Raw genomic sequence first — 13,656 nt, forward strand, 5'->3', positions numbered from 1 at the left:
GGTCGTGTTATTTGGGCTGTCTGCGTTCAGCAGGGGACCGAGAGGCGCATTGGCCTGGGCTCTGGACGGAGTATGTCCCGACGCACGATGGCGAGGGCTTGGGACGGAGCCGTCTTCGCGTACGATGGCGAGGGCTCTGGACGGGGCACATCACTGTGTACAATAACGAGGGCTCTGGACGGGGCACATCTCCGTGTACAATAACGAGGGCTTTGGACGGGGCACATCTCCGTGTACAATAACGAGGGCTCTGGACGGGGCACATCTCCGTGTACAATAACGAGAGCTCTGGACGGGGCACATCTCCGTGTACAATAACGAGGGCTCTGGACGGGGCACATTACTGTGTACAATAACGAGAGCTCTGGACGGGGCACATCACTGTGCACAATAACGAGAGCTCTGGACGGGGCACATCTCCGTGTACAATAACGAGGGCTCTGGACGGGGCACATCTCCGTGTACAATAACGAGAGCTCTGGACGGGGCACGTCCCCGTGTACAATAACGAGGGCTCTGGACGGGGCACATCTCCGTGTACAATAACGAGGGCTCTGGACGGGGCACATCTCCGTGTACAATAATGAGAGCTCTGCACGGGGCACATCTCCGTGTACAATAACGAGGGCTCTGGACGGGGCACATCTCCGTGTACAATGGCGAGGGGTCTGGACGAAGCACGTATTCTTGTACGATTGCGAGGACTCTGGACGAAGTACGTCTCCGTGTGCGGTGGCGAGGGCTCCGGACTGGGCACATCTTCGTGTACAATGGCGAGGGCTCTGGACGAAGCACGTCTCCGTGTACGATGGCGAGGGCTCAGGACGGGGCACATCTCCGTGTACAATGGCGAGGGGTCTGGGCGAAGCACGTATTCTTGTACGATTGCGAGGACTCTGGACGAAGTACGTCTCCGTGTGCGGTGGCGAGGGCTCCGGACTGGGCACATTTTCGTGTACAATGGCGAGGGCTCTGGACGAAGCACGTCTCCGTGTACGATGGCGAGGGCTCTGGACGGGACACGCCATCATCCGCGAAGACTGAAGAGTGTAACACAAGTTAGAAACGAAGACAAAAGTGCACAGAAAAGCGGACTGCTGGCGGCGGCACGCCGGGCCGCATCCGGAAGCCCTAGGGAGTGGGCGTGGTGTGGAAGGTACCGGGCCGCCCCGCCGCTAGGGGCGCGCGCGTCGGCTGCTTCGACAGGCGTTCGTTCGAGTCGTCGGCGGTCCCGACATCCTGGGCGCGGGGATGGCGTGGGCGTGGAGCGCTCCCACTGCGCGTGGGGTGCGGCGAGTGCTCACACCGGCCCCGCCAGCGATGGTGATATTTGGGTGTAGGGGCGCTTGTATTGTACTGAACCTTTAACCCACCCATGTAGTATGGCTTGTCAGGATTAGTATCATCAGGTGCAAAAGGTGACAGAGGGATGGTATCAGAAAGTCAGGATAAAAAGTGTCAGGTCAGGATAGAATGAACCAAGGATAAAAGACAACATCCGTGGTGGCAATCGACAGGCGCATGTACACAGAGTGTCAAAATCGTTGGCGGGTTTCCCAAAAATTCAGTACAGTCAAGAACAGAGCGCTTCAGCCGCAGCGGACATTTTGTGCCCGAAACTATCTAACTGATAATCATATGTACAACCCATATGTGGCTTACGCGTTCGGCGCGCCGTTTTGGAGGTAGGTGCCACATAATGCAAATTACGCAGTCAAGGACTATCAAACAGGTGAGGATATGAATAACTCCGATATCGTTCGTAAGCCTTTCAAAAAAGGTAAGGGAGTAGTAATAGCCTTATTCCTCGGGGAAAAGCAGGATAATGGAGATGTAGATTCATTGATATTTCATCAACATGCCTTCATCAAAACGGATAGCAGAAGATTGAAACGTACTTTTGCTACTTGTTTCAATAAAGACATGCTGCTGAAGTATCAACTCATCTATATCCCCATTCCCCTGGTCTTTCTCCGAGGAACAAAGCTATTTATGTGCATAATGTTCCTCGCGAATGCACTAATGACTTACGTAACCCTTCAAAGATCTTGACGTTAAAAATAGGGTTCTCACCAATGAGGGAACGTAGGGTCAACCGGCGCCGTGTGCTGCAGCCAAGGCGGCGCTGACGCTCAGCGGCACACTGGCTACACTGAACGGGCGCGTGAACAGCTGACAGCGGGTGGTCACAACGCGCACACGTGGATGCTTGGCCTGATAAAAGAAAACTGTGTGTTCCATAAGTGTGCCCAATACGGAGACGACAAAGAATGACCTCTTTTCTTCTGCTGCCCCGGTGGGAAGTCGCCCATTCGCTAGTCTTCTCCTTTATGGCACGCAGTTTTTTCTCGCATTGCCAGGGTCATTGCTCATTATATCTCATTTCTCGCATAACAGAGTCCATTCTTACTTCGTCCCAAGCCTCCTGCCAATTTTCCCTCAACCGGGCTGGCAGCAGTTGACTGAAATCGCGGAAAGGCGTGTGCTCTTACCCGCCCCGCCAGTGTGGGACGCCCTCGCTGAGGATGGGGTGTTGCGAGCGCTCTTACCCGCCCCGCCAGTGTGGGACGCTCCCGCTGAGGATGGGGTGTGGCCAGCGCTCTTACCCGCCCCGCCAGCGTGGGACGCTACCGCTGAGGATGGGGTGTTGCGAGCGCTCTCACCCGCCCCGCCAGCGTGGGACGCTACCGCTGAAGATGGGGTGGGGCGAGCGCTCTAACGCGGCCCGCAAATACCTGGGTGAAATTGAGGGCGACTTCGCGCGCGCTGGTCCGTGAGGTCCGCCGCCGCCCGTCGGCAGCGATCTGTCGTGACTTAGCTGGGCCCCACGGAGTGCAGTGGAGGGCCTCGCATACTGTTGCCCATTGACGTTTGGCGGCTCGTTGTGCAGATCAATATTGCTGGATACCATAGCAGCAATAATTTATTATGCTGTGTTTAAAACTTAGCTATACATAATGCGTGAGCTTCTGAGTCATCCATGGCATCAATGTAACTAGACAATACTTATTATTATTTATTATACGATATATTAATTCAGCAAATTTTATTGAGGCTCATTCAGTAGGGGTCACCGTAGTAGCCGATACACGCTTTGATCCTGCACCCATGCGGCTTCATCGGACGAGCTGGTATATCGACCCCCTCCTTTGCTTTGTGGATAGCTGACAGCTGGGTGTTGGCCCCGGCTTCCGCAGCGCTGAGCCACGTCCTGTGAGGTGCACCCACGCGCGATACTCCCCCAGTGGGAGCCAGAGACCTGGCCGCCTCGTCCTCCACGAGGGCCGACCGCTTCTGGCGTCAGATAGACACTCAAGGGTGACATTTGTGGATACAACGGTGCCGAACCCGCTGGTCATCATGACGAGGGGCTTAAACAATGGCAGACGCTTCAGGTTAAACAGAGGCTAGCGACTCAGCGGGTGTTTCCGACAGGCGCAGTTTGAGAGTGGCCTCTGACCTGCTCTCCGTTGGATGCATCAGAGATCGCGGGGAGAGCTGAGTGACCGACTTTTGGTTACCGCTGCATGGGTGGCTACTTGTGCGTCTGTAGCTCCGAGAGCATCCCTTGTGTTAAAATGCGAACACACTGCTAGTCGACGCCCGCGCGCCAGGGCCGACTACCGGCCGCCGAAGCCGCGAACATGATCGCAAACGCCTATCTGCTCGCCTCACTGAGACCGATAATGTATTGTGAGTTATGAAACAGGTGATGCTGTCACGTCCAGTTTCACAAGCAGCGTCCCCCCCCCCCTCCCCTCTCCCACGCACGTGTCCGGTTGTTGGTCCGGTCAACAGCAGTGGCACGCCGCAGCCAACAGGCAGGGCCGCCGCCGACCCACGCGGCGGCACGATGGCGGCCCACGGTCCAGCGGTGGCCCGGTGGCAGCCCACGGTCCAGCGGTGGCCCGGTGGCAGCCCACGGTCCAGCGGTGGCCCGGTGGCAGCCCACGGTCCAGCGGTGGCCCGGTGGCAGCCCACGGTCCAGCGGTGGCCCGGTGGCAGCCCACGGTCCAGCGGTGGCACGGTGGCAGCCCACGGTCCAGCGGTGGCCCGGTGGCAGCCCACGGTCCAGCGGTGGCCCGGTGGCAGCCCACGGTCCAGCGGTGGCCCGGTGGCAGCCCCGGTCCAGCGGTGGCCCGGTGGCAGCCCACGGTCAGCGGTGGCCCGGTGCGCAGCCCAACGGTCCAGCGGGGGCCCGGGTGCAAGCCCACGGTCCAGCGGTGGCCCGGTGGGCAGCCCACGGTCCAGCGGTGGCCCGGTGGCAGCCCACGGTCCAGCGGTGGCCCGGTGGCAGCCCACGGTCCAGCGGTGGCCCGGTGGCAGCCCACGGTCCAGCGGTGGCCCGGTGGCAGCCCACGGTCCAGTGGCGGCTCGGTGGCAGCCCACGGTCCAGCGGTGGCCCGGTGGCAGCCCACGGTCCAGCGGTGGCCCGGTGGCAGCCCACGGTCCAGTGGCGGCTCGGTGGCAGCCCACGGTCCAGCGGTGGCCCGGTGGCAGCCCACGGTCCAGTGGCGGCTCGGTGGCAGCCCACGGTCCAGCGGTGGCCCGGTGGCAGCCCACGGTCCAGCGATGGCCCGGTGGCAGCCCACGGTCCAGCGGTGGCCCGGTGGCAGCCCACGGTCCAGTGGCGGCTCGGTGGCAGCCCACGGTCCAGCGGTGGCCCGGTGGCAGCCCACGGTCCAGTGGCGGCTCGGTGGCAGCCCACGGTCCAGCGGCGACATGGTCGCGGCCCACGGTCCAGCGGCGGCTCGGCGGCGGCCGCGGTCCAGCGGCGGCTCGCGACGAACACACTCACCCCGCACGGCGCGTCTTTTTAAGCTTCGAAGCACCCAACAACACAGCGCTGCAAAACACGAGTCACGCGCACGCCATAAAAAGCCCGATTCTGTGTTGCACTAGGTAAGCGTTAGCAGCGGCGAGGCATGGGCGTGGCGACCGGGCCCAACCCGGCGGGCGGGGCGGCGGCGCAGGGACCGACTCACGAGTCCCGACGCCCGAGAGGGCGAGGGTGCCGCCGCCGGCGCGTGCACAAGCACGCACACACACACATACACACCTTTCTAAAACAACTCTGTCACGCACAAAGGCGAGCGTCGTCTTGACTGCCGCCTACAGCAGCTTCCAGCACGCGGCCACGGGGCGGACGCGCCCACCGGCCTCACCACGTCATACAGATACGATATTCCGATATAAATACGCGTTCGACTCGTTGGCGCAATCTGGCCGCCGCGGCCGGCAAGGAAATGTACAGACACGGCGACCGGCGTGCGAGGACCGGCGCCACCGAGGCTCGCTGGCGGCCGCCGGCGTCGGCGTGCCCCGGCGCCGCACTCCACGGCGACCGGCGTGCGAGGACCGGCGCCACCGAGGCTCGCTGGCGGCCGCCGGCGTCGGCGTGCCCCGGCGCCGCACTCCACGGCGACCGGCGTGCGAGGACCGGCGCCACCGAGGCTCGCTGGCGGCCGCCGGCGTCGGCGTGCCCCGGCGTCCACTCCACGGCGTCCGGCGGCCTCAGCCGAACAACTTGTCGAAGCACTGGTGGCAGTAGGGCTTGTCGGCCTGCTCCTTGAATGTGCCCTTGTTCAGCTGCTTCAGGCAGAACGAGCAGACGAAGTGTTCCGGGTGGAACTTGCGGAACATGGCGGTGATGCAGCGGCCTGAGGCAGGGCGCGGCCCGTCAGACGCCAGACACGCAAACCACGCGCCCACCAACGACTGGTGGTAGGTCAGCAGGTGAACACGGCTACATCGTGAGGCACGCGACAGGAGCACTTCCATGTACTTGAATATAAGTGTCCCAATGACAGCAAAGCTGTGACCGTGGGTGACGGCCACAGTGGTCCGCGAGATTGGTTCTGCTATCAGAACGAGGGTGAAGACGACCTTATAGCCAGCTAGAACACCATTCTCAGGCGGCTCAGATGGTGGGGTTAAGCACAGTTCCGAGGGTGCGTCCACACAACGCTCTGCTCAGTTCGATCCCTGCTCCACCTGTAGTCTGCAACATTCCAGACGGACGCTGCGCCTGAGCGTGGTCAGACTTGCTCAGCGGCCTCTGATTGGCGCAGCCGCCCACGGCCGGCGCGTACTCGCCTGTGATTGGCTTGTTGCAGCCGGCGCAGAGTGAGCCGCGCTTGGCGTGGTAGTGCGTTTCACAGTACGGCTGGCCCTCGTAGTCGAAGAACGAGCCGCCCTGGAACGACCGCTGGCAGTCCTGCGGGCACGGGAGACGCGTCAGCGGACAGACTGCACCCTTCTGGCGGCCGCCTGCGGGCCCGGGAGACGCGTCAGCGGACAGACTGCACCCTTCTGGCGGCCGCCTGCGGGCACGGGAGACGCGTCAGCGGACAGACCTTCCACCCTTCTGGCGGCCGCCTGCGGGCACGGGAGACGCGTCAGCGGACAGACCTTCCACCCTTCTGGCGGCCGCCTGCGGGCCCGGGAGACGCGTCAGCGGACAGACTGCACCCTTCTGGCGGCCGCCTGCGGGCACGGGAGACGCGTCAGCGGACAGACCTTCCACCCTTCTGGCGGCCGCCTGCGGGCACGGGAGACGCGTCAGCGGACAGACTGCACCCTTCTGGCGGCCGCCTGCGGGCACGGGAGACGCGTCAGCGGACAGACCTTCCACCCTTCTGGCGGCCGCCTGCGGGCACGGGAGACGCGTCAGCGGACAGACTGCACCCTTCTGGCGGCCGCCTGCGGGCACGGGAGACGCGTCAGCGGACAGACGGCACCCTTCTGGCGGCCGCACACGTCGAACGCCACCGGCGCCGCCGCACGCAGACCCGGGGACTTTGGCGCCGCTGACAACGCCGAAGGCCGAACAACTCCCAGTAATACGGGGGCTTCAGCAGCCAGCTCAGCACGCCCAGACACCAGACATAATGTCCGCTATATTTTCTCAGCGTTTCAGGGCCACAGCCGTCGTGTTTTCTCAGCGTTTTAGGGCCGCAGCCGTCGTGTTCTCTCATCGTTTTAGGGCCGCAGCCGCCGTATTTTCTCAGCGTTTTAGGGCCGCAGCCGCCGTGTTTTCTCAGCGTTTTAGGGCTGCCGCCGCCGTGTTTCCTCCGCGCTTCAGGGCCGCCCAGGGCCGTGTTTTCTCGGCGCGTCAGCCGGCCTTGAGCGCGGATCGAACCCGTCCAGGCCGAAGCGGACCCGATCGGCCGCTGGCGGACGGCCAGCGGAGCGGACGCGCGCGCCGCCGCCGCCCGCGTGCTGTTTGCTCAGCCGGAGCCGGGGTCGGGCCGACAGAGCTGCCCGAACCGCGCGGCGCCGGCCCGCGCCCGGTCACAGGCAGGCGGCGGCCGGCACACCAACGGCCGCATATCAGACAGGGTCCGCGCCAATGAGCGCACACAGGTACGGCCGTGATGCGAGCAGCGGGTGGGAAGGTGGCTCGGCTGCCGGCTGGCATGTCTCGTCAGCTAGAGGTGAGGTGATAGGATGGCAGTAAGACAACGCAACACTCGGTGACCGATTGGTCATCGGCGGCAGCACGGAGACCGCACAATCAGCCACTATTGTGCCCAAAATACACATCACTTTTGTCTGCCAATCCTAACACGACAGGCGGCGCGCGGGCCAATGAAAACAGGGGACATCGCGTTATTAGCGTCAGCCGGCCACGGCGTCGTAAATATCAGTGGCGTGGCGTCTCGCAGCCGTCGGCTCTGTCAGAGGGCGCCAGAGGGTGCTGACAGCGTCACCCCGTCCAGGCGCAGAAGGGTGAGGACAGCCCACCGAGAGATGACGCTGAAGTCAATAAATCCAGAAAGAAAGTGCCGATGGCAGCCAGTCCGTTTGTTAAGGGTGGGGGTGGTTTTTGCACAGAAAACGACGATGAATATCCAGGGGCTAAAAGAACGATCAAATTTAAGCGAAAAGACGGGTTAAGACGGGCAAATCGACACACAAACGAGAGCCAACACACTTCCCGGCATACACACCGCATAGGTATAACACCAAAACAGAACGGCTGGACGGGCCGGCCCACCATCAGCCCGTGATGTCACCTTCGGCCCATCATCGACCCGTGACGTCACCCCCGACCCATCACCAGCCCGTGACGTCCTCCTCGGTCCACCATCGACCCATGATGTCACCTTCACCCCACCATCGGCCCGTGACGTCACCCTCGGCCCATCATCGGCCTGTGATGTCACATTCGGCCCACCATCGGCCCGTGACGTCAGCCTGTGCGGAGCCCTGACCGGTCGAGAGCCTCTCCCCCTCAGTGACGTCACGGTTACATTTTCCGCCGAGCGTCCCACCTGCGCGGCTTTCAGGTCCATACATCCAGGTGGCAGTAATCTGGGCAACACATTGCCCTCCCCCTGGCCGTACGAGCTGCCAGACCTCCCAAACACCGCCAGCGCCAGCTCCCCCACCCCTCCACCCTCTAGCGCGCGCCGCGACGGTCGAATGACGTCACTGGAGCCCAGGCCTAGCCGCGGTGGGTCCGCCGGCAGAGTCAGTCGGTGCCCGGCCGCCTAGCCGGCCGGCCGGCCGCTCTGATCACCATCAGCTCTGACAATCGGCCAAACACGCTCTGTTGATGCAGCGTCGACCCCTATTTTCTGGCACTGTCACCCCCCAAACGGAACGTCTGACGAAAACGCTGGCAAACCGACAACGAAAACGGACGGCGCCGAGCCCCGCCTGTGGCGGCGGACGGCGGTGGCGGCGGCCCACCGCCGCAGCCGCCGCCCACAGCGGCTCTCATCGGTTTTTGTTGTTGTTTTTTTTGTCGTTCCTTTTATTAAACGGTCTACATGTACAGTGTAAGCCACAGAGCGGTCGGTTGGTTTGAGCACCGGCGATAGCAGCGCGTGTCAGTTATGGCTCTCCTCCGATTAGGCCTCCCCGTCGCCCACCCCTTTAGTTTATTCATCATCGTCTTCATCATCGTCCTCGTCGCTGTCGTCGTTGACGCCGGCGCAGTCGGGGCACATAGGCAGGTTGTCCACCTTATAGAAGCTCTTGCCCTTCATCGGCGCTTTGCAGTCCTTCAACAGAGACGCGGCCGTCAGCGCACCTGGAAAGGCTGAGGACACCACGGGTTAACCGGTCTTGGCAGCCGACTCTCTCCCTCTCTCTCCCCTCTCACCTTGCAGACGAAGCACTCGGGGTGCCACTGGGCGTTGAGCGCCGAGATGTAGTTCTCCATGATGGCGCGAGTGCATCCGCCGCACTTCGGCGCGAACATCTCCAGGTAGTCGGTGCGGCAATACGGCTTGCCCTCCTTCTCGTGGAAGCCGTCGGCGCCGAACGGCTGGCCGCAGTGCGTGCAAAAGAAGTGCTCCGGGTGCCAAGTCTGCTCCAGCGCCGTTACGCATTTCTGGAATGGACAGCGGCGGTCAGCGGCGGGGCGGCGCCGGTCGGCCGGGGTCGGCCAGAGCCGGCGCCGGTCAGTCGAGGTCAGTCAAATCGGGCAACTCCAGTCATCGGGTCAAGCGAGGGCGGAGTGTGACGAGGTCAGTGCCAGGTTCGGCGACATCTCGAGCGGACGAGAGCATCTGCGGCCGGCTAAACACGGTCATACAGCGACAGCGCGCCGGTCCGGGCGTGCCGCTTGAGCTGCGCCGGCAGGCCGGTGCCGGAGCCGGAGCCGGTGCCGCCACTCCGCGCCGGTGACCCTCCGGCGGCGGACGTCACTCACGTCCAGGATCGGGCCGTTGCAGTAGGCGCAGCGCGGCGAGAACAGGCTGTGGTAGTCGGGCTCGCAGTACGGCCGCCCGTCGCGCTCGAAGAAGTTCTTGTTGCCCAGCTCCGAGTTGCAGTGCGCGCAGGTGAAGTGCTCTTTGTGCCACGTCTTGCCGAGCGCCGTGATCACCTGCCGACACAGAGCGGCGTCAGGTCGGTCCCCGCCGCCGGCGCCGTGTCACGGTCGCCGTGCGCCGCAGATCGTCGCCGTCAGATGACCCCGCGGCCGGCGGCGGCTCAGTACCTGGCCCACGATCGGCTTGTCGCAGGCGCCGCACATGCCCTTCTGCGTGGTGGTGATGCCCTGCTTGTTCATGTCCTCCTGCAGGTTGCCGAGCATCGAGTCGAGCTGCTTCGACTTGACCGGCTTGGCGTACGGCGCGTCGTGTGTCTCCTCCACGACCGTCCGCTGCAGAGAGCTGGCCTGGATCTGCAACAGAGGAGCGGCCGTCAGACAGCGGCGGCGCTCACAAGGTCCCGGGCGGTAAGAAAAAAAAAACGGCGGCGGCGACAGCGCAAAACTGTTGTGCTTACATGTGGTTAGTGCGAGGCCTTGCCGCCTGCGGCTGAAGGAGGTCGGCCAGTGGCCACGGCATGAGTGGTCGGGGCGGGGCAGGGCGGGGAACAGCGGATGTTAGCGGTTAGCAGCCGGCAGGGGGAGGGGGACTCGAGTGGTTCGAACCGGGAGCTCCGCCGGCTGCCGCCTTCTCTGGACAAATGCAGCCAGTCGGCGCCGCGCTGCCCGGCCAGGCCACGGCCCTCTCGCTTGCGCGCGCGCACTGCCGCCTCCAGTCGGTCACGTGACCTGGCTATAAATACGCCCTCTGGATCGGAACAAAAACATCGCCTTATTAATAAGCGGCGGTTAATCAGCGTGCCCTGTCCAGTGTGACGGGCACAATGACCACCCCAGATGACCCAGCGCGGGTGACCCAGGGCGGTCGTGGGGACCGCCTCGGCGTAAGTCTCCCACCTGGCGGCTGGAACGGGCCCGGTCCGGGTCAGGGCCCCAACTCCCCCTCCCCCCACTCCACAGCCACTGACTCATCCGACGCCCGGCGGGCGATGAGGTAATAAGTCCCCATCCGCCGTCCCGGTGGCGGCAAAAACAACAGGTGGGCCACACCCTCGAGCGGTACGGCACGCGGCAGCAATGAACTGTACCACAGGCGGTGAGCGGTGGTACAGTTCGCTGGAAGGTGCCGACAAATTGAACCTAACCTTTCCATTCTGCATCAAATATGAAAAACTCAACCGAGCAGTTAAGCACCTAATACAATGCAAATATATTCCAATACATTTATGAAACAATCCTTCCAATTGATCGTTGACGGGAGCGCGTGGTCCGCTCCGTTCAGACCAACACACAAGGTGGCGCAGCCGTCGGCCTCTTGGGTCACGAGAGCATGTGCTCGACGCTTTCTTGCGCGTGGCAGTACTGATCGCTCGCTTCAGTTGATCTGGAGTTCGCCGGCTTTCCGCAAACACAAAACCCTTCAGCAGGGGTGGAGTTTCGTATTCGGTCGGGGGGGGGGGGGGGCTCCATCCCTTTAAACTCAGTTCGCGACACTCCGACGCTCATCTTGAGATACACATTGATAGAGATCCCGAGGAGGTCGAAGGAGTGCGCCGGCTGAGGTATCATGCATAACTGGAAATAGGCGGGTTCGAGACAGCATTTGACAAGCTTGCTTCTCTAGTCCATACATGGCTGCCCCATGTCAGGAACGGACTCGGCCCGATCCGGTTCCCGCCCTCATTCCAACGCTCCACAGTCACTGACTCACCGACGCCCAGCGCCAATTATGAATCATAATGAATGTTTTTTTATGAAATCAGGTTTCGCATAGACAAGACATAAGTATTACCCTCATTCCTCGGAGAAGAACCAGGAGAATGGAGATATCGATGGGTTGATATGTCGGCAACATACCTTTATCGAAACAGATTTCTTCTGCCATTGTTTCGATTAAGGTAAGTTGCCGAAATATTAACCAACTATATCCTCATTCTCCTGGTTTCTCTCCGAGGACTAAGGGTAATAATACTGTCTTATCTATGTGAATAACGCCCCTCGCTAATGCACTGGACAATTTCGTAAATACGGTTTCATATGAACATAACATGAACCAAACCATGTGCTTAATTTGAACTATATCTGAATTTTAAATGTGAACTTCTTGGGACGCTAAACACGGGACGCGCCCCGGGGCGGTCTGCCCAGTTTTTCTGGCTACGGCATCACCAAAAACCTGTACCAAAGCGTTCGGGAACGGTGAAAATGCTCAATCAGAAAATCCAGGCCACATGACGCAAGTTACGTCCTAAATCAGAGCCACTGATACTGTCCACGTATCTCAAACTAATTGCATCACTCACTTTTTTGTTTACCTCTGACGTACAACAGAAACTTTGAGACGCGAAAGAATAATATTACTAATAATTGGACAGCTCCAGTTCTCCGTGATACGATACCAAGTGTCCATCGGAACTATTTACACTGGGATCCCACCCAACGATTCACAATTAATTTTCAACGTTGGACGACGCTGGCATAACAGAGATAAACAACACATAAAAACAAATACGAACAGAGCAGCTCCACAACACAAATTCTGATGAATAAGTACCATAGACATACATAGCATCACAGAATCGGGCCCCATGAAGTATTAGGTTGGGTTGCTGTTCCAATGCAGTGGACGGCGGCTCCAAGCTGACCTAAACCATATCAAAAATGGCCTTACTATGTCGCTCTCACAACCCGAACGCGCCAGCACTTGGCACGGGCTGTCTCTAGCAGCGTGTAAATAACTAGCCGTTCATAGACGCCGTAGCACTCCGACGTTGCCAGCTTCGAATTAGTCCGCAGCACGAGAGGGAGGGGGGGGGGGGGGCTCACATTAACACGTTTTTGCACCGGAAACATAGCGCAGGTACGCCCATCGAGACAATGGTCTCCTTTCAGGCTTCACGTGGCGTTAGCGGAAGAAGCCTCGCTTCTTTGGCTCGACCGAATCTGCTAGACTACTCTGCCGATATCCTGCGGCGCGGGTGAACTGAAGCACGAGTCAACAGAACGACCTCAGGTTCACAGATGGCCCGTACTATCCACACAGCTCGACACATATTGTCCAAGCCAACTGGAAACAAACAAAGTTGAAGTGAACAGAACATAGACAAGCTGCGCCGTCATTCTTGGGTTCGTAGTCTTGCAGTCGTTTTAGACTTGACATGTAAAAACCGCGTCTTGACATCTTGAGCCTCGCATGTATTGCTTGTACTGCTGGTAGCTGAGAGTGCTACGGTTAATACTTTTGCGGGGCCTGGACCTCCAAATCACTCTCGATATTTAGCATCACGCCTGAAGTCCTGGATGTATGTCATGTGCTCAACCAGTCCCCGATGACTGTTAGACGCCAAAACTAATTTTTGGCTGGTATCATCACCACTGGCAGTAGTCCGCCAGAACTGATGAAAGGAAACGAGATACTAAAAACGCAATGTAATGCACAGCACAACAGACTTCTGGCCATAAACCAACAAACAGCCCAGCCTATGAAAGGCACGGGGGGTATTTCGAGAAACAATAGAATAACTCATCAATCACCCTGAATTTCCAAAAGCTGTTCACATGCACGTGCCTCGGCTGCAGCGTGCTCATCGTCTATCTCGTTATTTTTGCATGCCTTTATAGGCAGCGTACCTTACTTCGACGTTGGTCTCGTACATCCCTGCAGCCCGCAACGGGAACGCCCTCTTGCGTCGCCCTTTCCCCTGACGTGCGAGGTTGGGTCGGCCCTGCTGCGGCTGTGGCAGAGGCGGCGCGGAGACATCGGATGGTAGCCGCCCGCCGCGGGCGAACCCACGCCACCGTCCACGTCCTTCAGGCGCCCGTCAACGCCACCCCGTCCTTCAGGCACCCGTCAACGCCACCCCGTCCTTCAG

At 60.6% G+C, this 13,656-nt stretch overlaps 1 protein-coding gene across 5 annotated transcripts in view; it reads right to left on the reverse strand.

Annotated features, from left to right (window-relative positions):
- Positions 1 to 5,439: 5,439 nt before the first annotated feature.
- Positions 5,440 to 13,656, reverse strand: part of LOC119110389 (paxillin) — a 76,186-nt gene continuing 67,969 nt past the window's right edge. For 3 of the 5 annotated variants that reach the window (XM_037234198.1, XM_037234197.1, XM_037234196.1), the window contains 5 exons: positions 9,953 to 10,138; positions 9,665 to 9,838; positions 9,113 to 9,343; positions 6,097 to 6,217; positions 5,440 to 5,660 (listed from right to left, as the gene is read on the reverse strand). In XM_037234198.1, the coding sequence (XP_037090093.1) occupies positions 5,515 to 5,660; positions 6,097 to 6,217; positions 9,113 to 9,343; positions 9,665 to 9,838; positions 9,953 to 10,138 (858 nt within the window). In that variant the 3' untranslated portion in view covers positions 5,440 to 5,514. Of the gene's footprint in view, positions 5,661 to 6,096; positions 6,218 to 8,426; positions 9,012 to 9,112; positions 9,344 to 9,664; positions 9,839 to 9,952; positions 10,139 to 13,656 lie in introns of those variants that run through there. The other 2 variants (XM_037234200.1, XM_037234199.1) reach the window with 2 other exon arrangements.

This window comes from Pollicipes pollicipes, unplaced genomic scaffold, assembly GCF_011947565.3.
Source record: "Pollicipes pollicipes isolate AB1234 unplaced genomic scaffold, Ppol_2.1 Scaffold_7231;HRSCAF=8579_pilon_pilon_pilon, whole genome shotgun sequence".
In the NCBI taxonomy this organism is placed as follows: Eukaryota; Metazoa; Arthropoda; class Thecostraca; order Pollicipedomorpha; family Pollicipedidae; genus Pollicipes; species Pollicipes pollicipes.